Raw genomic sequence first — 24585 nt, forward strand, 5'->3', positions numbered from 1 at the left:
AGTACTTTTTGTTATCAGAAAATGTGCTGGATAAAAAGCGGGCTGAAAGAAAGCAAGTCTGAGCATGGTTTTAAAAGTTAATTTCGACAACCCCCCCTTAAAGAAATAATAGTAATAACCTATAACTTAACAATGCATTATGGGTAAAGTAGTGGCGCTATGTACTCTTCTGATTAACCACATGAAGGCAGTGTTGACCGCATAAATGTCAGACCACTGCCAAATAACACGATTATACGTGTTTTATGTTACATTCATGCTGTTGTAATACCAGTAAAATGACTGTACGATTTGTACAGTAATTTTTATTTGTATTTTTAGTTTGTTTCTATTTGTTTAATTAATTATAAGCCTTTAGTTTTAATTCTACCAGCTCTTGTGTAGAGCTTTTTGACCTGAAGCTTTCAAACTTACAAAGTAGCAGCTCTTAAAACATCCAATAAAACTGGCTCAACATGTTGTAAATTAGAGGATAAATGTGAATGAATAATAAATAATAAGGCACAGTGTTATATTAAAATGTTTAAACACTAACCATAATAATAAGATAAATTGATGTCTGTTTTCTTAAATCTGGTTAGAGTTGATAATAGTCTGTGTGATCTATAGTCTGCATTATTAGAAAAAAGTGCTTAATGAAAAATATCAAGCTAGACTATTCTCATTCAGTCTGGGCTTTAAGTGATGTAATGTGAAAAGTGATGTACCTTAAAAAGGTGTAAAGAACAAAATGTAGTAACTAATTATAATGCACAGTATCAAAACTAATGTCTAAAACATGCTTTTCTACAAGATAAAAAAGAAAACACTTTTCTGAACAGCTCAGAATATTTAAAGAGATCAGAAAACTCAGCATTTGCATCTTTGAGTGGCTACTAGTAAGAGAGAAAAAGTGGAAACAGTGTGTTGGTGTAGTGGGTGGATACGCATGAAGACTTATGTAAAAATAGCCAACTGGTATGTTACCATTTGACCAACTACTTGTTAGGGTTGGTGTTTTTGAACCCTTAACCCTCCAAAGCAGCAGTACATCACCATAGCAATATGGCGTGGGTGCATGAGGACCACTCGTGTGACTTCTTTGCGGCAGGAAATCAAGAATACCAAATGAAATCATCAAGACCTGGAAAAGCATTCAACAGCTTCAACTTTAGTCACTGCAGAAGAATACATTATCCATCAGGACAGGAGCACTGAATGGCTATAAAGAAGCTAAAATGTATGCAGACCTGTTGTCTTTTCCTGATGAATTTCTCATGATTCTGGAAATGCTTTTTGAAGCTCTTCCAAAATATGTAATATATTCCTATCACACCTCTGTGTTTTCAACAGCTGTCTAATACAAACTGATACAACACAAGCGAGAAAGTAAAGCATTACATGGAAAAGCAGCTAGAAAATGTATTTCAAGCTTTGACTGTGCAGCCAAAACAGAAATGTATTGCCTGAATGTCTTATTACTGCTGAGTCTACTTCTCGCTTGTTAAACTCATACCTGGCACACATGCTCTCATCTTCATTTTTATGCCGTATATTCTGACATTCTGAGTGTGATTCTTCTCCATTCAGTTTGTTTATAAATTGAATACAAGACCAAGAATGAATGCAAATATCAAAGTTGAGTCATGCCTTACCTATGATTAGATTTTCATCCATGTCTACCTGAAATATTTTTAGTGACTAGTGAACTAATTGATATATCAACCTAACCACCTTAGTAGAAGTGAAAAATTCCTTGTCCTTTCAAAAGATGTTTTCTGAATGTTCAAAAAATGATTGCAATGAAATGGCCTACATTATTTAATTGGTCAGAAGGCATTGCTCTTTCAATGTGAGTTTAATGGCTGAAAGCAGTGCCTTCTGAGTCTGAGGTTACTTCTTACCATCAGTTTCATGGAAGTATCAGTGAAGCCACTCAAAACTTCAAAGAAGACATAAATCAAATGGGTCAGAGGGTCTCTGTGGTTCTATTTTGCAGAGTGGTTTAATGCTGGAATTAACGTCTATCATGATAGGTCTGAAGTGATACCTAGCTATGCTATTTTCACTGTTCATGAAATATAAATAATTATTAACAACACCAATAAAGAAACAATACTAGTGTAAAAAACAGCCTTAAACTACATGAAGAAATAAAAAGGCACATTTACAGTATGGTGGGGATTTTATACTTATTCAGTGACTGCAGTTGTGAAGACAAGCATCAGTAAAAAACCAGGGTTATCATTGTACACTGAAGACAGACATCTCTGACTCATTACACTCACCTTGGGCAGAGAAATGAACAGTGAACAATCCTACTGAGAATAGCTGAAATGCTGTTCTCCTGCTACTGAGTATGTTGACCAGCTGCTGCTGCAGGAGAGTCGCATGGACTCACAGAAACACAACTACTATCAATACACACTATGACAATGAATCACTGCTTTACAAAAAATTAAATAAATAAATAAGAAGGGGAAAAACTTTTTATGATGCTTCCTCCCACTAGTTCACCGGAAGAATGAACTGCAGCAGCAGAGGAGGATCTTGTGGGTGCTCAGTCCAACGCCATCAACTCTGTTAGTGACGTCACACAGATTAGATGTCATTCTTTGTGATTTCTGTGAAGAGGTGGATGATTGTCCCTTTAGTTTAGGTATACATAATCCATATAATATCCCTGGTGCTGTGAGGGCTTTGTATTTATTTAGTTTTGTTTGCTGTTGTCATCAAAGAATTATGAACAATCGAGACCCTCTTTAATTATACTGTGGTTTTCTTGAGAATCAGACACTCAGATGTCTCAGTTTTCAGCCTGGCATGTGAACATGATAAATTCACATAACAGAAATAAAAAAAAATGTTTTTCATGTCACTCTGCACTTTTGCAAAATTATACACACTTTTCAGTGTTTTTCTACTTATTGGTTTGGCACCTCCTTTACATTACTGTTCTCATTGCTTTCTAAATCATCTTTTTCAGCCAGGTAGCACAAACTGATTTGACGAATCTCCAGATCTACAGTGATTTCTAAGTTGAGTTCTAAGCCTAAAATGTAGTTTTGGAGAAATATCTGGCTGGTGCACATTAATGCAACATCTTCAGTTAACTTAATTAGTGAGGTCACAACAAATTCCTGTCAAATGCACCAGCAAGCAAAGGAGATCAGCTGACCACAGCATGCAAATATTTAATCAAAACCAATGGAGCATTTCTGCCTGCATTAGACAATGATGTCTTGTAGTAGCTAACGGTGCAGCATAAATGCTGTCTAGTCCTTTCATTTAAAAAAACATTTTTCTAAATACAATATTTCAGTAATAAGGACTTGATCCCCCCCATCTATCTATTTATTTAGTTATTTTTATATATCAGTGGATGGGATGACTCACTCATGTCCACCAAAGTGGTCAATACCATCCTCGCCCATGCAGACATGTTAAAACAGCTTTTGAACAGGTGTTTGCTGCGACCACTATGCATGAAAGAGCTAGACAGACTTACATGTCGACATAGTCAGGTAAGATCTAAGTTTTTTGTTTTTTGACTGCATCCGTAAGATTTTTTTTTAAATAAACCTTTCTGTGATTGAGATGCAGAATTGTAAATTAAAGCAGTGAGTTTTAGTGTTTCTTTCATTTCATTGTTGCTTTTATCTAGAACGACATGCAAATGACAACAGCAGCAATGTAGATTCAGTGTCTTGTCCAAGCATACTTTGAAATGTGCACTCAGTAAGCTGGGGATCAAAACATCCTCCTTGGATTGATGGACAGCCACTCTATCTCCTGAATTGCCCTTGGGTATAACTCATTTATCTTTTGTCCAGTTATAATAAATCTTGGTAGATCTTGAAACAGATTTGAAACTCATAGCAGGGCACCACAAATCCTCAAACATAAAACACAGCCAAACTGGTTCATGTGATTTTGGTGGCAAATATTAACAATTATAAGGCCTGTTCGGTGCATGTGTGTATGATGTGTTCAACCTTGCCAACCATATGCTTCTTCTGGTTAGTTTACTGTGAGAGGAAATAACCAGGAAATATTCTATTTTGCAACATAGCTGGAAATGATGCAGAAATCCTTCAGAAACGACATTCCATTTTATCAAATGTCTGTACAAATAAAGAACTTCAGGTTAGCATTCTCCACAAAAATACAGAAATACTATAGGAAAAATGCAATAATGTAAATTACAGAAAGAATATGCAGTGTCTATTTTGCAACCATGATACATAAAAGGTTAATAAACTAGAAACACCCAGAGAGTACAGACCTCTGTACAGACCCAAGTTAATAAAGCAAAGAATCAAACCTAATTTGTGAGTTTTTACCATATTAACCCAGAATTTAATATTTGAGCTATACACACAAAAATTGTCCAGTGTCCAAAATATCTAACACCTTTTTAGACATCCTTTCTCCAACTTTTTAAGATTATTTTTTTCTTTTTTTGCCAATCTCCTGTTTCTATATACTGACATTTCTTCTTTTTATGAAGCTTGAAAGACAGAAGTACACATGTTGATGATCAAGGTCTTAATTTTGAGCAGAGGGGCTGGTTCTGTCTATTGAGCATACAATGAACCGGCAAACTGTTCTGGCAGCTATATCATTACATTTTGTTTTTAAACATCATACAACTTTTAATCTATCTTAATTGTTTCTCTACATACATTATGGCCACTGTTGGTACATTTAACTTTTATTCAGCATGATCATGACAGAAGTCTGGAAGCTGTGCAACAATCCACTCAGGGTCCTTTAAACTGTACATATTAATAATTTACAATATATTTCAGGACACCAGTAAAGCTCTGCCTCTGCTGGAACATTCAGTCAGCCCTTCTCCCATCCACAGTGGGGTCAGCCTTAGGTCAGTTGTGGACCTGGGTCCCTGGGGAGCTTCTGTGTTTTGCTCAAGGCGACATCAGCATAAGTCTCCTCTTCTTTAAATCACATTGGCTTTAGACACAGAATCTCCCTGCTGCTGCAAAAACCTAAAGATAAAACTGAGCTATTCTCACATCTCTGTCAACCCTGCAGGACCTTCAGGTTTTTTAATTTCGGTGTGGGGAGAGTAGTAGCTGAATGCCTCCAGCCTTCATCACTGGAGCTCTGCTGCTTCCAAATCACTCAATAAGCATAGGTGGGGTCTATTCAACGGGGCGTGGACCTCGGCTTCCAGCTGGAGTCTGTGGAGCGCACAGTGGAGACAGAAACGACGTCAAGACAGACAGAAATCTGCAGACACACACCGGAAGTCTAAAGACTGCTGCTTTCAGAATGAAATCACGCAAATTTCTCTTTCACGGGTGCTGCCCTCAAGAGCTTACTGGATCCGACAAGAAATCGATCTAGAAAAGAAAAGAGGAAAATAAAAATACGACTACTGTGCCTTTTTTCTTTTATTATTTATTTAAATAGTAGCTTTTTAATAGCTTGGTATGTAAATTTTGCTTTTTGCTGAATGTGTGTGGAGTGGGGATCGGGGTTTTATTGGACAACATAATAATTTTATTCCGGTTATTTTCTTCACTTCAGACTTTTTAATTGTTTTGTATTTTGTTTGTCTGTCTGTTGCACACTGTTCTGCCAAAGAAATCCATTTTGGATTGATCAAACACTTTCTCATTTAAACATACCGTACAGCTGAAAACTGTCTTGAGGTTAAAATAAATGAATACAATTATTATTTCATTTTATATTATCCTACAATTTGAATGTAAACATTAAACAATTGCCTTGTAAGTTGAAACTTAATCTGCAACTGGTGTAATTATGCTGGTTGTTAACTAGAAATAGTTACTTCCATGGCCGGATGCGTGTCCGCGTCATTCCGCTAACTTGACTGGTGGTAAAGCTCGGTGCGGTGTGTAAAGCTACAGGCAGGAGGGAGGCAGCTGTTGCCATTATTTTACCAGCCAGCTCAGATAGCTACATCAGCGGCTTCACCCTCCCTGGACAGAAGAAAAAAGAACATGAGACAGTCGGCACCATCATAAACACACAAGACTGACATAGATTTTTTTTCTCCAAAAAACAAAGTGAAATCAAATGGTACAGAAAAGTAGTATGTCCAGGACGCCTTCGACCTCAACCCAGGAGATCCAAATGGACATGTTCGACCATCATCCACACACGCAGGTAAGACCACTGACTATGCTTAAAAAAAAAGAAAGATATATTTTATGGGGAAATGAGAAATACTATATCTTTTATTTATGCAACAGATGGTTTTTAGGCTTTTTCACTTCTGGATTAACAGGTTGTTCGACTATCAAGTCGCCTAAAATGCTTGTGTACACTGATTATAACACTCATTTGGCCATATTAATTGTTTTAAAAGGAAGAAAATTTATATGTTGTAGTTTTCCTCTGATCAAATATAATTGCATCTCTGGTGTGTGTTGTCAGTACTTCTGTCGGTTTGGAGTCAGCGCTATGATGTAAGGATTGTGTTTATGCTGTCTGACCAACAGCTTCTTAGGAAAACCACACCTTTATTTAATTAAACTATGATTAAGCAGATAATCTGTTCTGAGCTGAACAGATCCAGAAGATTTAAGCTGCTTTCTGTTATCAATCACTGTTGGTTATGCTTTTTAAGCCTGTTAGGAAGAGTGATTGTAAAGTTGTTTATTTGAGGACATGAAATCTATTTTTCCAAATTGGGAACTAGAATGAAAATTTCTCTCGTGCCATTCCCACTTTTTCAAAAAGTTGACACAGTTATTCACAATTTAATTTCTCATCTCTTGATAGTGTCGGTCTTTTTATAGCCACGAGTAGGTTCTGGCTTTTTAGAAGTGACTTGGATGTTGCGGGCATGTTTAGTCATAAATCTGTAAATGGATGAAAAAAAAAAAAAGTAAGATGAGAAAATCTAGAACAAACACACCCACGCTGAGCTCAGTCATTGTCTCTCTGGAGAAAAAAATAAAAAAATAAAAAACATCTCATCACAGACAACCAGCGCTTCAAACCATGCCAAGTCCTGCTCTCTCCTCTTTACTCCCACTCTTCCCAGCTCCCTCTCATCTCTTTCTTCCCCCTCAGCTCTTATGATTCCTTCTCCATCCTTTTTGAGTTTGCCACTCTGTTCTTGCTGCTCTCACCATCTCACCTCGTCATATCTGTTTTTAGAAGTCAGATCTTCATCTGCTGAGAGGCTGCGGTGAGAAACAGATGGACAACCTCCTTGTGCCAGGCAGCAGGGGTTGTATGTGTGTGTTTTTATGTGTGTGCTTGCTTCAATCAAACAGAATGCTCATGTTGACATGCAGGAGGTCATGCTGTTGAATGCATTTGTAGAAAGAGCATCTGTAATATCCTGAAGGAGATGATCTGAGTTTTCTGCGTTCCCTCGGAAAAAGAAATGAACATTATTAGAGAACTCATCCTAATGCAGTGCTTGAAGGTATCTTAGATTAAAGAATCACAGTCAGATTGCAGATCAGTGTGGATTTCTGTGAGCAGAATAATGTTAGGAGGATCCCCATGAGCACCCTGTCACAACCACCCCTATTTTGAAGCCCCCCGTTCACTAACAACACCCTGTTTAATTATACTGTTAATCTGGGAGGATGTTTACCAACAGGAAGCCTCCCCGCCCTACTTCCCTTGGCATTTTTCTGCCCTTTCCCGACAGGAACCAGCACCATTCGGTTGCAGAGGGACCTCTAAACATGCACAGTTAGAGATCAACTGGTACCCAGATACCAAACTTCCAGCAGAGCATTAGTTTACTTCATCTTCTTTTTCCAGTGTCTTATTTGAGTTCCTTTGTTACGGTATCATTTTATTTGATCATTTTGTTTAACATCTCTGTTGGTGGCTTAAAACATCTCCAAAAACTGAATTACATTCATTATTGTTTTCACTTCCTTTTCGTTGCATATCACTTGAGCTATAAATTTGTTTACAAGCTATTTGACCATTTCTTTTAAAAAATTCACACCCTCAGATCTTAGAAAATGAAACGGTGAGTGAGCTGCAATTTTTTGCTGATAAAGGTGCAATTATTGTGATCAGAATAGAAGGATTTTGCACTAATGAGGAACAGCATTCGTGTTGGTTTGAGGAAAAAACACATAGCCTTAACAAAATGGCGTCAAAATGCCATCACCACCTAAAGCATGCTTTTATGTGTGTGTGATTTCTATGCTATTTAAGCTGTTTGAGTGTCAATCTTTGGATTCAAGGAAGAGTGTTTTTCTTGAATGTTTTTTCTTGAAACCAAAGATTTTTGGGAGCACAAACAGTACAAAATGTTGTGTTCTTATGTGGCAAGTTTCAGAGCAGCAAAGAATCGTTTATCATATAAGTGAGGAAGAGAAAAGGGAACCTTAATGTAGATGAGGGAAAAAATGCTGCTAAGGTTCAGGTAAAAGAATCGAAGACAGAAAAACAATCAACCTGATGAATTTAAAAGGAAAAAATACTCAAGGAACAGCGTGGAGACAAGCAGGAAGTGAGGCAGAAACTAGGGATGTAACAATACATAAATCTGCATTTATTCAATGATCAGCAAGCCAATAACTTTGATTGTAATTATAAATCTAATTAATAGCACTGATACAGTATTAAATGTAGTATTGATGAGAAAAATACTGACATCTGAAGGTGCGGTGAATAACTATAATATTTAAACTGTTCGACGTTGGTTATCATAATTATGATCTGAAAATATTTTGTTTAAGATTCTAGGAATAAGGTTTGCACTATATCCTGCTTTAATGTCTACAAATAAAACTGAATCTTTACATTTATGTGACAATCTGAAAGAAAAATATACAAAATAGTCTGTTTTTGTTAAAAGAACTGATTTTTTGTTCATTTAAATGTCTGATTGAGCTCAGAAATAAAACCTTATTTGATATATTTGTTGCTTTTTGTGATTTTATATGAATTGATTGTCTTAAATCAGCATGTGATGTCTCTGTTATCACAGGCAGAATTTGTGATATCAAACATTAAATTTTTATTTACTGACTCGATAAAACTTGTGATTTAAACCCCTAAAAATAACATGTAGGTGAACAGACAAAGTAGTACTTAAAGAAGAAGAAACAGGAGGATAAAAACACAAACTTAATTAAAAATAGAAAAATGGCAAGGATATAAAATGGCCCCAAGAAAGACTGGAATGCATATGAAAAAATTATTTATTTATCAGCTCCTCTGGTGAGCAATGATGGAAACATGAGACCATTTTCCCTTTTCTAGTTCTATAAACAAGAGCTACCACATAAGAAATCATCATCTTTGCCAAAGATTCAATTTGTATCCATAAAAGCAGAGATGCAACATTATTTAATCTGCACTGAGTGTGAAAAGAAAGGATAAAATAATTTAATCAGTGTAAAAGTTGTGAACTTTTCTCTGACACCATTGTCTCTCTAAATTTTGAACATACACAAACTGGGATGCATTTAATCTGTATGATGAAATGTTGCTGTCGATGCACAGCATTTTCAGAGATTTAACAGTGATGTCATGCTCTGCTGTTGCATCTGAACATAATCACTTTATATTCACTTCTCTTTGAAGTAGCTGTTGTTGGGTATATCACTGTTATTGTGCAGAAATGACATTATTGTGTTCATCTTTTCCTGTCAGAAAAACAGAAAAAGAAAATGTGCACAGCACACATGGAAAGGAGCTACAGGAGGTTTTGGACAAATTCAGTTGAATGAATGGACTTTGTTGTTGTCGAGCAGCAGTGTGTAACAGATGTGTTTCTCTTTTATCTGTTCTCACTGAAAACCTCTTGGCTGCAGTTTGTTTTTAACATTTGCAGCAGTTAGTGAAACAAGCAGTGTTTGTTTAAAGGCAGGCGCGATGGCCTCATCCATCTGAGGTCCTCACCGCGTTCCGTTCAACATTATGTGACAGTAATAACAAAAAATACTGAATAGAGAGCAATTATTATGGGTCGCTTGTTAATCTGTCACCGGATTTCTCCTGCAAGTCTGAAGAACCATAGATATAAGGGTATTTGAAATTTTTGAAGCAGTTTCTCATGCGTTTACCCATGTGTGCATGTGTGTGTAGGAGATTGTGGGTCTAACTAGTGTGTTATAAAAAGCATATGCGATCATTTGTGGACCAACTTAATTGCTTCTCATGGTGTGAGTGATAAACCAAATGCTGAACAGACTGTTGCTGTGAAGTGACTCATAAATACTTGAGGTCTTTCTCGTTTTTCAAGCGTAGCATAGATTTGTTTTAATCCACCAAATTCGATCATGAGTAACTTCAAGTGCCAGAGATGTGTGCAAACATGGTTTAGTGTGCTCTATTTTCAGACATGCGGCCAATAACCTGGCTCTGCTTGAAAACAAGCAATGTTCTAGGGGGCATCTGGATTTGAACCAGAGACCTCTTGATCTGCAGTCAAATGCTCTACCACTGAGCTATACCCCCCTTTTATCAATGGTTTCCAGGACTGTTAATATCTTGTGTTATTCAACACCTGCTTTCTTCTCATGGTTTAAACAGCCAGCCTTCTCATAGCCAGCAAAATGTGATTAGTTGGTATTGTGTATCCATGGCGATGTGGGCTGGATGGGCCCACATCGCCATGATGCAATGCATAGCCTCTGCCGAACCCAAACAGGCCATTTGCCTGTGCTCCAACGATCAGATTACAAGGTCCCAGTTTGCATCAGAACATGAAAAATGACAAGTAATGAACACTGTTCATGAACACAGTGGGTTCATTTTCTCTAGACGACTTCCTCTGTGGTCTGGGACTCTTGCCGCTTTATCTCTGGCTTGATCTGACTGCCTGATCATGTTCAGAAGCTTTTACAAATGCAATTGCAAATGTTAAGAGTGAGCAAGCTCCCTGGAAACAAGGTTTTTCTAAGAAATATGTCAGGTTAATTATTGGAAAACTACACAATTAAACAATTTCTTTTTTTTTCCTCTGTCTTTCCAACCCCCGTCTTTCTCCTGCTCTTTGACTTTTCAGGGAAAGTATGCCAAAAGGAAGAGCCGATTTAAGCGCTCAGATGGAAGCACCTCCTCTGACACCACCTCAAACAGCTTTGTTCGACAGGTAACATTTCACACTTAATCCTTCTGTTAGACTGCTAATCGGAGCACCAGACGTCAACTCTCCTCTCATCTCATTTAATGAAAAATAGTTTAATTCACTTTAATTAAAGTGGGGGCTTTCAGTGCCAGGTAGTCAGTGGTTTTCCATCACATCTGAATACTGTACATAACTTTTATGTCTTTGCATCTGTATGTTGAGAATGGTAACATCAGCTAAACTTTCTGGAAGGAAAACTTAGTATTTCTCACTAGGACATTTTCTGACCATTAAAAAGCTATAAAGAGGTAAACTCTACAGCTTTCAGTGTAAATTCACTTGACCTTTTTGTTTTTTTATGCTTTTAAAAATACACTTAAATCACATCATACCAAGCATATATTTCAGTAGTCATTGGTCAAGCAAAAATGCTGAATTTTTGAAAATCCTTGCTTTTCAGACATGACAACTTTCTGTTTTTCTCTGCTATGCATCATCGGAAGATTTGTACTATTGCTACAGACCAGGGCTACTCAATCCTGTCCTACGAGGGCTGCGGCACTGCAAGTTTTCATGTATCTCTCAAATTAATGAGCCATTGTGCAGAACTTCATAGATTTTGGGGTCTATTTAATTTGAGTCAGGTGTGTTGGAGCAGGGATACATTGAAAACCTGCAGGAATGCGGCCATCGTTGGACCCAATTGAGTAGCTCTGCAATAGACTAAAGATATGACCATTTCATGTATTAATCTAACAAAACAAGCAAATTGATGTCCATTTGAGTTTATATATATATATATATATATATATATATATATAGGTGATTAGCTAAAACTGTCATGATGTCCTTACAGTACAAGATGAGACAATAGAAGTAAATCTGATTCCTCATTGTGCTGCTGATGCTATTTGCAAGAATCTATCGTGCATTAATTAAAACCAGTTAGAGCCAAGAGGAGTGTCTAATTGATACTTTTACAGTTGCCATAGTTACAAGCTCTTGAGTGCAGAACAGCCTGCTCTATAGAGAGGGACTTTTGAGGAAGAGCTGAAGCACAGCAGAGAGGGAAAAAAGAGATCTGCAGATTTCTTCACACAGATTTTTTTTAGGTTTCTGCTTTAATGATTAAGATTCTGGGTTATTGTTGCAGTCATAATATCAAATATGTCAGAACATTTATTTATAAAAGGTGATGGATCCCTTTAGCACCCACACAGGTTTTCTCTTACAAGCTAAAAACCAAATTAGATGGTGATCATTTGTAGTAGCTTTGCCTGCAAAATTGCATTTGATTGATTAATTATTGAGTATTTCATAATACAGAATAGAACTAATCAGTCGAGGGCTCAAACATTTTAGTCACAGCAGAGTTAAACCAGCTTAGGGGTTAGTTTCTTACATTTGTTGTACTAGCAGCAAAATCTCAGAAACTCACAAGCTAGTCTTTAGGTGATAAACAGGCTCCGTCTCTGGCTACAAGATTCATATCTACAGAGGGATGAAAGGGTTTATTTAAGCTGCACTGGTGGCATCTTCTGTCCCCACTGTTATTTCTAAGTCACTTTTCATGCCAGATTGTCTATTTAGAGTGCCAAAAAAAAACTTTATTTTCTTGTCTTTAAACTAGAAGCATCTTTCTCTTTTCACCTGTTTGTGCAACAAGCAGCTCTGGGTCTATGGCTTTGATAACATCACTAATACAATAAGAGAATAATAACAATAAAATTAACAGTGAATCTCCTGCAGCTATGCAGCAGATTCAATTCAATATAGTTGTAACTGTACATCAGTAGAACTCCCCCCCCTACACACACACACACACACACACACACACACACAACTGGTGACAGAAACTATTCCTCAGGTTCCTCAGGTATTAGCCTCCCCCCATGTTGATCCCATCTGACCTCGACCTCTCTTGTGTGTGGATATATATTGGTTCTGTTGATCAATAAACCTGCAAATTGTCAAGCAGCAGAGATTAATTTTCCTGATAATCATGGACAAAAAGGAGGTTTGGTTCAGCCATTACACACACATGACCCAGGCAACAGTCCTTGTCTGGACATGACATTTCTCAAAGCCACACTGTGTTGCAGTTAAACGAGCTCCCCCTTTTCCGCCTGACCTCTTCATTTGCGAGAGGAAATGATGTGCCCCGTGCTGAATGACATTTACTTGTTCATTGCTGGTGTTGCTTTAGAAAAAAAATCCCATCACTGTTGGTGAACACAGAGACCTGAACTCTCCTGTGGTTTCTAAAGGTTAGCTGTATTCTCACCTGCATACATCCCCCTTCCCACTGCCTTGTGCTTTATTAACTCAGGGTGGAGAAGAACCCCATGCACTGGAGACTACAGGTTGGGAGGAGACATAATCTTTCCCACTGTGTGAGGGCCATGTTACTTGGTTGGAAGAATTAAATATGCTACAATGTCCAGTTTTATCATTTTACTCGTCTACGCTGGCAGTGAGACGGTCACTGCATGTAGGCTTTTTCCATGTGAACAGAAGCAATCCTGTAATGTAGGTTGTTGTACATATAGCTGATATTAGCGGAACAACAGAAAGCAGAGTCCTGTATAGGCTCTACAGTCTCACACACGCCTACGCAAGCGCACACTCATTCACCACACACACAAACACACGAGAGCCACAATCAACCAACGGTAGAGACGGCTGGTACACTCGGCCTGGTTTCCATAGCGACCAGGCTACTGAATCTCCCCGTGTGCAGGCACAGTGGGATGGAAAGACGAAGCAAAGGAGGTTTCTATGTGTGTGTGTGTGTGTGTGTGTGTGTGTGTGTGTGTGTGTGTGTATGTGTGTGTGTGTGAGAGAGAGAATGAGAGCATGTGTGGGTGCGGCCTACGTGTTTGTACCATGTTAGTTTGTGTCGAGTTCAATAAATACACACTCTGTCTCCAGGTGTGCAAAATCAGGCTGAATGCTGCTGGGTGAACTAGACAGCGGGTTTAGCAGGTGTCAACAGATCCTCTAAAAGATGAGGCACACAGAGATTCCCTCAGAAGACCTAAAAGCCAGACTCAGCTTGCTCCTCCTCTGAAAATCAGACCAAAAGAGAACACTGCTAATGAGTCGAAATCATTGATGATAAAACAATGGATAACGTTTGCAATATACATAAAAACATGGCGATCATCATCTATCCTAATTTTCTGTCATATCTCCAGTCTAATATTTTTCTAGTACAGGTTTCACTTCAGATATTGAATGAAAATGAAGAAATGTAATTTACATAGTGTAAAATGTTTACAGGCTAATGTAGAAAAACAAAATGTTTTGTATTAATAAAAAAAAAACATGTAGAAAAAACTAATTTTAGGACTTGGATGATGTTGTACAGTAAATAGATTGCTTCACATTAATATTATTATAGATAAGTCCCAGATGCCATATGAGATTTTAAGGGTTTATATTCTGAATTTATTCAGTCGCATTTGTTCCTTAATCCGGCAGGTTGAGGCACCAGCTGACTGATCTGTTAGCAGCTCTATTTTTTCACATTTAACAGCTGATTGTGTCGTCACCATCAACAAATACAAGAGAGGATGAGGTGGTTGGGGCCACTGTGTCAAATGTCGTCCTCTAGTGGTCACCCTCCCCCCGCCCCCATGGCCACATTACCTTTTCTACCACAGTTTTCTAGTTGTATACCACCCTCCTTTTTGTACTTTACGATTTCATTTAACACACTAATCTCCTAAGTACGTCTTACAATTAGTATTGAGGAAATCAAGTAATATACTAGAAATATTAGAGGTTCTGGAGAATAGATTTTGTGCTGCAGCATTTAACAGATACCTCAAAGACTCAAGCCGTCAAGCACCAGTTTCTTCAAAGTGTTCCACTCAGACTGTTGTGCTTCGTGTCCTCTGTTTACTACAGCAGTACAGAGCCACTGACCCCTCACTCCTGGTCTGATTCCCTTTTTCTAGTAAGTAGACAAAGAGACAGACAGATGTTAGGAAGAATGAGATTAGGACAGAGGCCAGGAAGAATGGCACAAAAAGAGTGTAGGTGGGTGGGTGTGTGTGTTGGGGGGGGGGAGTTCCCTGGGCACTGTCTAGTTCTCTCCCACATCAGCTGGGTCATCGAATGGCTGACGGCTGCATACCAAACCTCATTCTGGGTCTCACTGCGTTCACGTCCCTGTTTCTGCCCAGCAAGGGCTAAATATATTCCCCCAGTTTGCACATGTAGCACAAGTCCTGCAACCTGACCCCCAGCCAGCTCTAGCTCCTTTCCTCTCACAAGGTTCACGTTCCTCTGGGTGGTGGAGGTGGAGGGGGGTGGGCGTGTGTGTGTGTGAAGTGGTAGGAGGTTAAGAGAGCGGTCTCTTAGTTCCACACATACAGGGCTCTTTTCTGGATTGTTCCCTTATCATACACACCACACACACACATTCACAAACACAAACGCACTTGTTAAGCTGACAAGAAAATATTTCACACACATACATATACACACACGCGCGCAACACGGTAACTCTGTCCGTGGAGTCTGGCTTTGACCCCTTGGTTTGCCGTGGTGTGGCGAGTGTGGCAAACGAGGTATGGAGAGGACTGAGAGGATTCAAAGGCCCGTAATGGTAAGAAGACTCTGGATAAATCTACAAGCCGTGCATGTTTAGCTGCATGTGACTGAACTGGAAACATGTTATGAAACTATGTATATGGGTTTCTTGCCTGTGTGTATAAATTAGTTTAAAAGTTTGGTTAACACTTTTGCTTAGAAATATAACTGCCTGGTTGCGTTTTCCATCCCACTCTGCTACTGTCTGTACTTCCCCTCTTCCGAATGTACTGTGTGATTCCATTTTGGGCTGGACCACAGCTGCTGGAAAGGCGCTGTGTTTTTAATTAGACTTCCAGTCCCACTGGTTGGCTCTGCTGCTATGTGCACTGACAGTGGCCATTACAGGCGGCTTCTTTCTATGCTGCTGCCCCGTTTAGCCAGCTTATGCCCGGGTGATGGAGGAGACAAATTGATTGGGGGAGGGGTGTTTGTTTTTCCCTGACCAATCCCTAAAGACCCACGCATCCACCTGAATTGAACATAATCTTAATTTGATGAACATATGAAGCCTATTAGTGTATTCCTGTACTGTTACTTATCTTAAATCTTGCCTACTCCTTTACGAATAACTTGATATTGATACTAAATTTATTATTTAGCTGTAATTTGTTTTCTAAATATTTCTACTTTTATTACATTTTGTTCACAAAAAGTCATTTAGACTGATTGACCTGCCCCTGTTCTTGGATTCCCTCCTGTGCTATTGTGAAAATGGGGATCTCAACTCATGACTCATCTTTCTGGTTATTTCCACAATGTCCAGCTGGTTGCCATGACATTGCTGTGACAGAAAAAAGCAAATATGGCCATTTGCAGCCACCAGCCAAGAGCTTCAGACAGGAAACATGTCCTTTGAACATGTGGCTGTCCCGTGGGACAGATATTTCTTCCCCTTTTACTCCAGCTTCCCTTTTCTTAAGCTTGCTTGATGTGTGATGTGACAGCAGTGCTGAGGCTGGATTCCTTGTGCATCATAGTTTGTGCTCAGCAGCCGGAGATGTTGTGTTCCTCTTTTCTGAAGAGTGTGAAGACTGTGTGTCTGAGGAGACTTGAAGATAAACCCTCCAAAAAAATAATAATAATGTTCACACTTTTGCTTCTTTTTTTTCACATCATCTGATGTGATAAGTGTGAAGATATTTTTATCTGTTTTATTATCAGTGCAGAAGGTTGCAGTATGTGTTAGCGCTCTGATGGTAATCACTTCTTAGTCATACATTACAAAGTCTGACAACACCTCCAGTGATGTTCTTGCTGCTTGTGGCACTAACAGCTTCAAATCTTTCAACTTTGCCCTGTTACGTGGGACAAAGAAAGACACAATGGAAGTGATTTGCTGTACTTTCTAAATAATTGCAGTAGAGGAATGATTACAAAACTATCACAAGTCAATATTTTCATAGCCTTGTAAAAAAAATCTGCTTTACTTCATTCAGCTTTACTTTCATTACTGCATAAAAAAAACTGTTGAACTGGTTTCCTTGTTGAACGGTGACTCTTTTCAGCTCTCATTATTTAAAACATTTGTCTTTAGTTCAGTTCAGTTCCTTTATTGTCCATCAAGGGGAAATTTGGTTTGCAGTGCAGTACAACATACAAGGGACAATCAAGACAACCAAGACAATAAATCACAACCCCACCCCGCCCTCACTCCTTGTCCTATTACCCCACTCTGCTCACTTTTCCTGAATCCATTTATTCAGTATCAGTGTTAGAGGTGTAAATCTATCATGGTGGCAGCCTTTCTTCAGAAAATGGAGAAAAATCAGTTCATCACCTTTTATACTCTTTGCGTGTTTAAGCCTTTGTTTGACATTATATATATATAGTTTCGTGTTTGAAAATCAAACCAAATGCCATCATGTCTTAGATGGCAACCTACATGGCTTCACCTCTGTAGCTCTTTGTGAAGAAGTACCTCATTCATCCCCTGTTGGAAGGCTTTTATTCAGCTTCCCTGCTGTTTATGTTCTTTATTTTATATACTTTTAGTTTCTATATATTCTCTCCATCCCCTTCCTCATGCAGCTCATGCTGGGTCCCTGTAACAAGCTGCAGCAGTGGTTACTATGACACTGCTGGGGTCTCGTCTTTGGCCTGACCAATAGAAAAGCAGCTCTGCCATCAGGTGGCCTGGAGTTATTTTGAACAGGAGCTGTATGTGAGGTGAAGCAAGCAGCTAAATTAGAGACGCAACTTAATGACATCAGAGAATGAGAAGAGGACGACAAGGAGAGTTTCAGAAATGAAAATGTGGAGTTTGTTCTTGGATTAGTTCACTCTGTCGGCACATTCTTGTGGGTTTAAAGAAAGAAAGGAGCTGATGTTAATCAGTAGTTTCTATTCAATATTTACTCTCATTCTCTTCTTTCTGGTTGTGTGTGACGTGAATCAAATGGATGGGTGACTCAGAAGTATAACGATATATGCAATTGTTCATTCTTCCTACTCTATCTTGCTCTGTCTGCATCATCACCTGTGTTAGCAAGCGGGTTAGTTCAAGATTGTTTTTGATGTCATTTCATCGTTTTTTTTTTTTTTCTCGAAAAAAGCATTTCTGTGGGTTCCCCCATCAACCTTCTCTCAGTGCTCTGTGTAGGGATGTACCTGTATGGGTCACAACATGACTCAGTCACTAAGTGGGGGCTGCTGTTGTTGTCCTCATTAGATGCTACATGACACTCACAATATCAGTCCTCCTACTTGAGTGGGATGCTGGCCATAGCTTTAAGTGCTTGTGTAAATAAAACAGGAAGTGGGAATGGTTGTAAATGCTGGAGGATGCACCGAGTAGCCAGCCATCGTCTTGGTAACTGGGAGTGTCTACATTCAGTGCACCGTTGCCAAGTCACAGAGCGCCTTGATGCGACAGGTGGCAGAGCTAGAATCAACACTAGTGTTTGTCGTTTCATTTCGAATCATGCAGGGACACATGGATGGTAGTCAGAGGCATAGAAAAGGATTAATCTCATGTAAATGCATGTGCAAACACTCACACACACAAAGATGTTTCCACACATGACCAGTTTTTTCTCTGAATATATTTATACCCATGACTCAGTTTGAGTGTCTATTCTCTTTAAGATATATTTTTGACAAAGATTGGTTTATCCACTTTGGCATTTTGCTTTTATTTGAAAGTGTCAGTAGTAACACAAACAGAAAACACGGGAAGCCAGAGAAGATATATGGCCTGCAATAAAGACCTTCAGTTGAAATCAAACCCGGGGCACTGCTGTGACACAGTATGCGTCTTACCAAGAGGCCACCAGGACATCTTTAAAATAAGTCACAACAAAATTCATAGATCAGAGTAGGAATTAAATCACAGTGCTTGCAAGAACATTTATGCAATTTAAGCTCCTGTTTTAATATACTCAGAACATTTAGCGGAGGCTGCATTGTTGCCGATCTGAGGGGGAAAAAAACACAGTGAAAACATATATTCACAGAATACATCATTAACCGTGTGAGTGCAACAACAAAGCTCCAGACCTTTCCTGCTGTTCCTGGGAGTCATATTTTATTGGACCGTGCCCTGACTGTTTATAACTGAGCATCACATATTTCTGCTACTCAGAAGTATTGAAACCTAGTAAAACTTTACATGGAGCAGTATTGGTTTTTAGACATTACAGTAAATCCACAGCTCATGCATGTAGAAGAGGAAATAAAGTTGCTCTTTACTGGCTGAGAATGAAGAGAGTTACAGAGTTTGAAAGCTTCAGTTTGAGTATTTTTAGTCAGTAACAATGCAGTAACATTGACTTGCAGCATAAAAAAACTCATATTCTCGTATCATGTCTATTAGGGCTGGGCGATATGGCCTAAAAATAAAATCTCCGATTTTTTATAACCAAATCCGATTTCCGATTTTAATCGATTTTTTTTCCTTTTCTTTTACAAAACATAAATAAACTTATTAAAAAAATTCATTTGTTTATATAGATGAATGCTAGAAAAAATAAAGCATATAATGTCATAGCTCTTCCACCATATAAACGACTTCATATCTTACATTGAAATATGCGACACAATGCATCCGTGATCTCTTTCCATCTGGATCCTTATCATACAGGATCCACTGCAGAAATAATTCCCCTGATGAAGGTTGTCTCTTAACTAGGGTTTGTGGGTTAAGTTGATTTCTGCATCTCATAGAGAGCAGCATTTTCACTGCAGTTATACGCACAGCTAAATCCCAGGCGTGAGTGAAGGGTCACTTTAATGAAAATCTGTCAGACAAACACCGTTCTGGTGTGGAGGGAGGGCTAAGTCTGCTGCTAACTAACTATGGAAAAAAATCCCGATTTTCAAAAAGATTAATCTCCAGAAATGGAAAATTCGATTTATCGATTTTATCGATTAATCGCCCAGCCCTAATGTCTATTTTTATATAACTGAGCTCACTGAAATATTTGATAAATGATTTGCCAGTAAATGTGACTCAGGCAAATCTGAAACGTGAATGTTGGAGTTGTTGCAGAAAACTACTATGGATCGCTGAATTTAGTCACAATTTTATAGAGATATCAGTAGATCTAGAGATATAAAGATTTTTTCCTTAGCTATGATCCATGGAGAGAAGCATTTTAATGTCAGGAATGTTATATAAGAACTTGGATAGCTGTCCACTAATTAATCATACTATTATAAATATTATCTTCTGTTATAAAATAAACTCAAAAGGAGCCAACAGGGTGTAGGAAATGTACCTTTATTTTCTAAAGAAAATGGATTTATGTTTCCAGTTTTATCTGTCCATTTAAAACATGCATTTCTTTGTCACAACTGTGAGCTCATCTTGAGTATTTGTGGAGGTAAGTGTCTTGCTTAAAGATACTTAAACATGTAGACTAGAGAAGTGGATGATTAATACCAACCCTCCAGTTAGTACAAGACCCGCTCTGTTTCCTAAATCACAGCCACCTCTGTAACCAGAGAAAGTACATATCCAAAATAGTCCAAACACGTCACCAAGCAAGCCAATAAAATAAAACTGAAAAGGACAGCCGCCGTTTTTTCATTTTAAAAAACAAAAGAAAAAAAGTTTCTTAATGAGCTTTGACCAGGAAATACAGCTGTGCAACATTTCCTGGTAAGAAGAGAGTTTATTCCTCACCTATATTATTTTCCAGTTTCCAGCAAAAATAATTTTTTTGCATCTAAAAAAAAAAACAAAAAAAAAAGCCCTGGGTGCTGCCAAGCCAAGAGTAAATAGAGTTTAAAAGGTGGATTATGCTTTAGATTAGTTACAAAAGTAGCGACACTTCTGTGTCAACCTGTGGTGTCAAGTACTGGGGATAATTCTTTAAATCAGTGTCCAATGGGACACTGATCTCACACTGATGCATACAGTAGTAGCGGTTTAAAAGTTCCCCTGTTTCCATGATGGGTCCTTGACTGGTTCTTGACTGGTCCTTGACTGGTCCTTGACTGATCCTTGGCCGATCCTTCACAGGTCTGTGGGGGTAATGTAATCCCCCGCAATGACGTCGTCAGCGAGGCTCTGCCCCTAAGCAGCCCAAGTAAAAAAACAGCTGCAATCCCTCTTTTGTCCACGGGGAGGAGCAGTGATTTGATCTTGCTGCTCTCTAAACAGTTTATAATGAGCTGTGTCGCTCATTTGTTGCATTTTTGCCAACATTTAAAAAATGATTTGATTTGAAAATGGCGTCAAATAAATGTATCAAAAAAGCCGACATGTGTAGCTAATGGTGTTATGAGGCAAAGCACAACCTCCTCAAGTCGGCTAAGTGGTGAATGTCACTAGCAGCGAGCTTTCTAAACATCCCGAGGAGCGCTGCCAGCGGTCATTTGACTGCAACGTAAGTTATTCACAGTGGGGGTTGATACAGCTGCTGCATAACTGAATATTGACAAAATCATAACGTAATATCGGCAGGTAAAAATAACATAATACTGATAATGTGTAAAGCAGGGATCACAAAAGTCCGGACCCAGCCCAACCGATATTCTGAATTAGGCCTCAAAGTGCTATTATCCTAAGTAAATAAATGGTTTATACTGTGAAATGAAGTCTCCCTGGATTTTATTCATAGCGATCTAGTGATAAAACGGGATAAAACGTCATACAACTGTGTATCAGCGGTGGGACAGCTGCCTGCCCGCTGTCTGAAGCAGGCACATGCGCAAAGGCTGGTAGGAATGACAGGAACCAGCAGCCTATCATCACACAGGGTTTGTGATCTTACAGCCAATCAGAAGCAGAGTAGGGCGGCCATTTATTACAACTCCATAGCCGTGATATACGACAGTTTGGCTGAGAAAGAGTCTCCCTGAGCGGCTCTGTGGAAGTTTAGACGTGCTAAACTGCTCGTAAATATTGATGTGTTTACTTTTCCAAACAAGTAAGCAGGTAAAACTATAGACAACAACTATATAATAAAAGTCCTAAAATACCAGGTTCAGCCGTTTAGTTTTTAATACACTATAAGCATGGTAGCGTGACTGGCGGTCATCAAAAGACCGCTGGCGACGCTTCCAGTGTTTAACACTAGAAAACCCAGAGATTTCTTATCCCTCTACCATGCCCAGAGTACAACCAAAAGGCTGCCCGGTTTGAAATTAACAATTCAATGGCCAACAATTAGCACCTTTACATTTGTAAACACAGCCATTACCTGCCGTTAGCTGTTCAAGCATACTCCTTGGGGGGAGGAGTGTGCTTGAAAAGAGCTAGGGACTGTGCTGTATAGTTTCACTCACCACAAACGGTATTTGTGCTTTTGACCATTTCTCACATTTTCATGTACCCTTTGAGCATTGGTCATGTGAGTTTTCATCGTCATCACACTATTGTACGCCCAGCTTGCTTTCAAGTGAGAGATTATCACGTTTCTGTTTCCACAAAGGCAAGAAGGAAAGCATAATCAAGTATTTCAAATGAGAGATAATTACATTCCTTTTGACCTGGGAACAGAAAAGCAAAATCAATTTAATGTTCCTCACTTCCTAATATGGTGCAACAAGGTTCACAGTCCTCAATGTTTTTAGTAAAAAAAAAAAAAAATAAAAAACACCTTACTAACAGGGTGGAATGGAACATAACAGAGTGGAACAGAATATAACAGGGTGGAAAATATTTGTTCCCAATTCCAAATAAAAACGCTTCAATGGCCAGATGATCAGCAATGAATAAAGATATTTCTACAGTGATCCAGATTTTTTGTTTGTTGTTTTTTTTGTTTTACATTTTAGATTTTGTAAGAGATGGGTGTGTTTTAACAACAGCAGTTTTATCCGTGACTTTAATCGATAATTATTATCATTATCCAGTGTATGAAAATGTTGGTGTAAAAACGCCAAAGATAGATAAGCATGATGCTGAACTTCGTGGTCTTAGCTCCTGGTTTGGTGTGTCTTGTTCTGTTTATTATCATTCTGAAAGGTATACCAAGTTGTGGGCTGCATATATGCAGCCCACAACTTGAACAAAGGCTAAATTCCTCAACATTCGCACTTGCTCCATAAAATTACCATCTCCAAGGCTCCTCCACCACCACTTTGACTATGGATTGATAAGTAAATGAGCCGCAGTTTTGTAATTGTTGCATTGTCAAAACAGTTCTGTTAGTGTTGTCACACAAAATTCAGTAGACTAGTTGGTTCCTATAGTGAATTTACATGTTATTACAAAAATACACAATAATAAAATAGGCAAGTGGCAAGATTAGAATAATGTTATAAGTTCTGCGCAAAGACTCCTTTTTCATTTTCCAAAACAAAACTGACATAAACAATCTTGAAAAAAATGTGCACGTAGGCTATGAGGAAAGAATGAATGCAATGAAGTAGGGACTGGTTGAATAAACACGGTTTAACTGGACGCCTAAGCGAGCGCGTTGCAGGATGGCTCCAGATTTTATTGTCAAATGGTTCCAGGTCAACCAAGTCCGAACTGCTTAGAGCAGAGTCCTGCACGGTTCCGTTTTGCTACGCATACCTGCTCTAACCCGTTAGAATGACTCCCGAACCCGACTCGTCACCAATGTATTTATTCCATTTAAATCCGAACCAGACTGATGTTTAACCCGCGACCCGAGCCATTAACGCATCATTGCCATGCTGCACCGCTGCTCCTGCTTTCAAGTCTTCTTTTCCATTATAGCCTATTGTTGTTTTATCATTGTGTTAATCTAAAACACATAGATAGCCTATGAATGTTTATTTTAAGCTTGCTCAACATTTTTAAAACAGCTTTATATTCCTCTGACTGAACCATTTCAGAGTGAAGACTAAACCAGACCAGTGTGTTTTATTTTGCCACTGAGATTTATAATAGGCTACTCGGAGATTGCTGTGCTTTAACAAAATGTAATCCACCTTTCCTGGCAGCAGCTGTGTTCTCCGTTCCTGGACTACAAATCCGGCGGCAGAAAACTCTGCTGCGCAAATACCAGCGTAAAATAAACTTTCATATATTTTCTCTGTGTTGTTGTAGTATATTCAGATGATAAAACAACAATATAATAAAAAAGAAGACTTGGAAGGAGGAACAGCGGTGCAGTAGGCTATGGCACACGTTAACGTTAAAAAGCACACTGCTTGTTGTAAATACTTGGTTTATGCTTTAAGAGGTAAATATTTTGGTTAACATGTTGAAGAAATATCGTTGTTTCTTTTTTCATCTCTTGCTATGCTATTGAATTTGGCAACATTAACATGGAAATTCACTGCATTAGGACCGACTAGCCTACTGAATTTCTGGTAGCATGACAACACAAACTGGACTCGTTTGACCACTCTTACCCAATGTGCAACAATCACAAAACTGGGTCACTTGTTCAGCTGCCTCATTGCGGCTCATTTACGTATCAATCCACAGTCAAAGTGGTGGTGGAGGAGCCTAAGAGATGGTAATTTTCTGGAGCAAGTGCGAATGTTGAAGAAGGCGCATGTTCAAGTTGGGGGCTGCATACAGTACCTTTTGG

General features: G+C 38.7%; 1 protein-coding gene and 1 non-coding gene across 6 annotated transcripts in view; one reads left to right on the top strand and one right to left on the bottom strand.

The window, feature by feature from the left end:
* Positions 1 to 5858: 5858 nt before the first annotated feature.
* Positions 5859 to 24585, top strand: part of cacnb1 (calcium channel, voltage-dependent, beta 1 subunit) — a 34579-nt gene continuing 15852 nt past the window's right edge. For 2 of the 5 annotated variants that reach the window (XM_041971731.1, XM_041971740.1), the window contains exons 1-2: positions 5861 to 6135; positions 10967 to 11053. In XM_041971731.1, coding sequence (XP_041827665.1) covers positions 6046 to 6135; positions 10967 to 11053 — 177 coding nt within the window. In that variant the 5' untranslated portion in view covers positions 5861 to 6045. Of the gene's footprint in view, positions 6136 to 10966; positions 11054 to 15457; positions 15645 to 24585 lie in introns of those variants that run through there. The other 3 variants (XM_041971713.1, XM_041971723.1, XM_041971748.1) reach the window with 3 other exon arrangements.
* On the bottom strand, positions 10345 to 10416 carry trnac-gca. Its single transcript has one exon. It is a non-coding gene; the product is annotated as a tRNA-Cys (tRNA).

This window comes from Melanotaenia boesemani, chromosome 2 (genome assembly GCF_017639745.1).
Source record: "Melanotaenia boesemani isolate fMelBoe1 chromosome 2, fMelBoe1.pri, whole genome shotgun sequence".
Lineage (NCBI taxonomy): Eukaryota > Metazoa > Chordata > Actinopteri > Atheriniformes > Melanotaeniidae > Melanotaenia > Melanotaenia boesemani.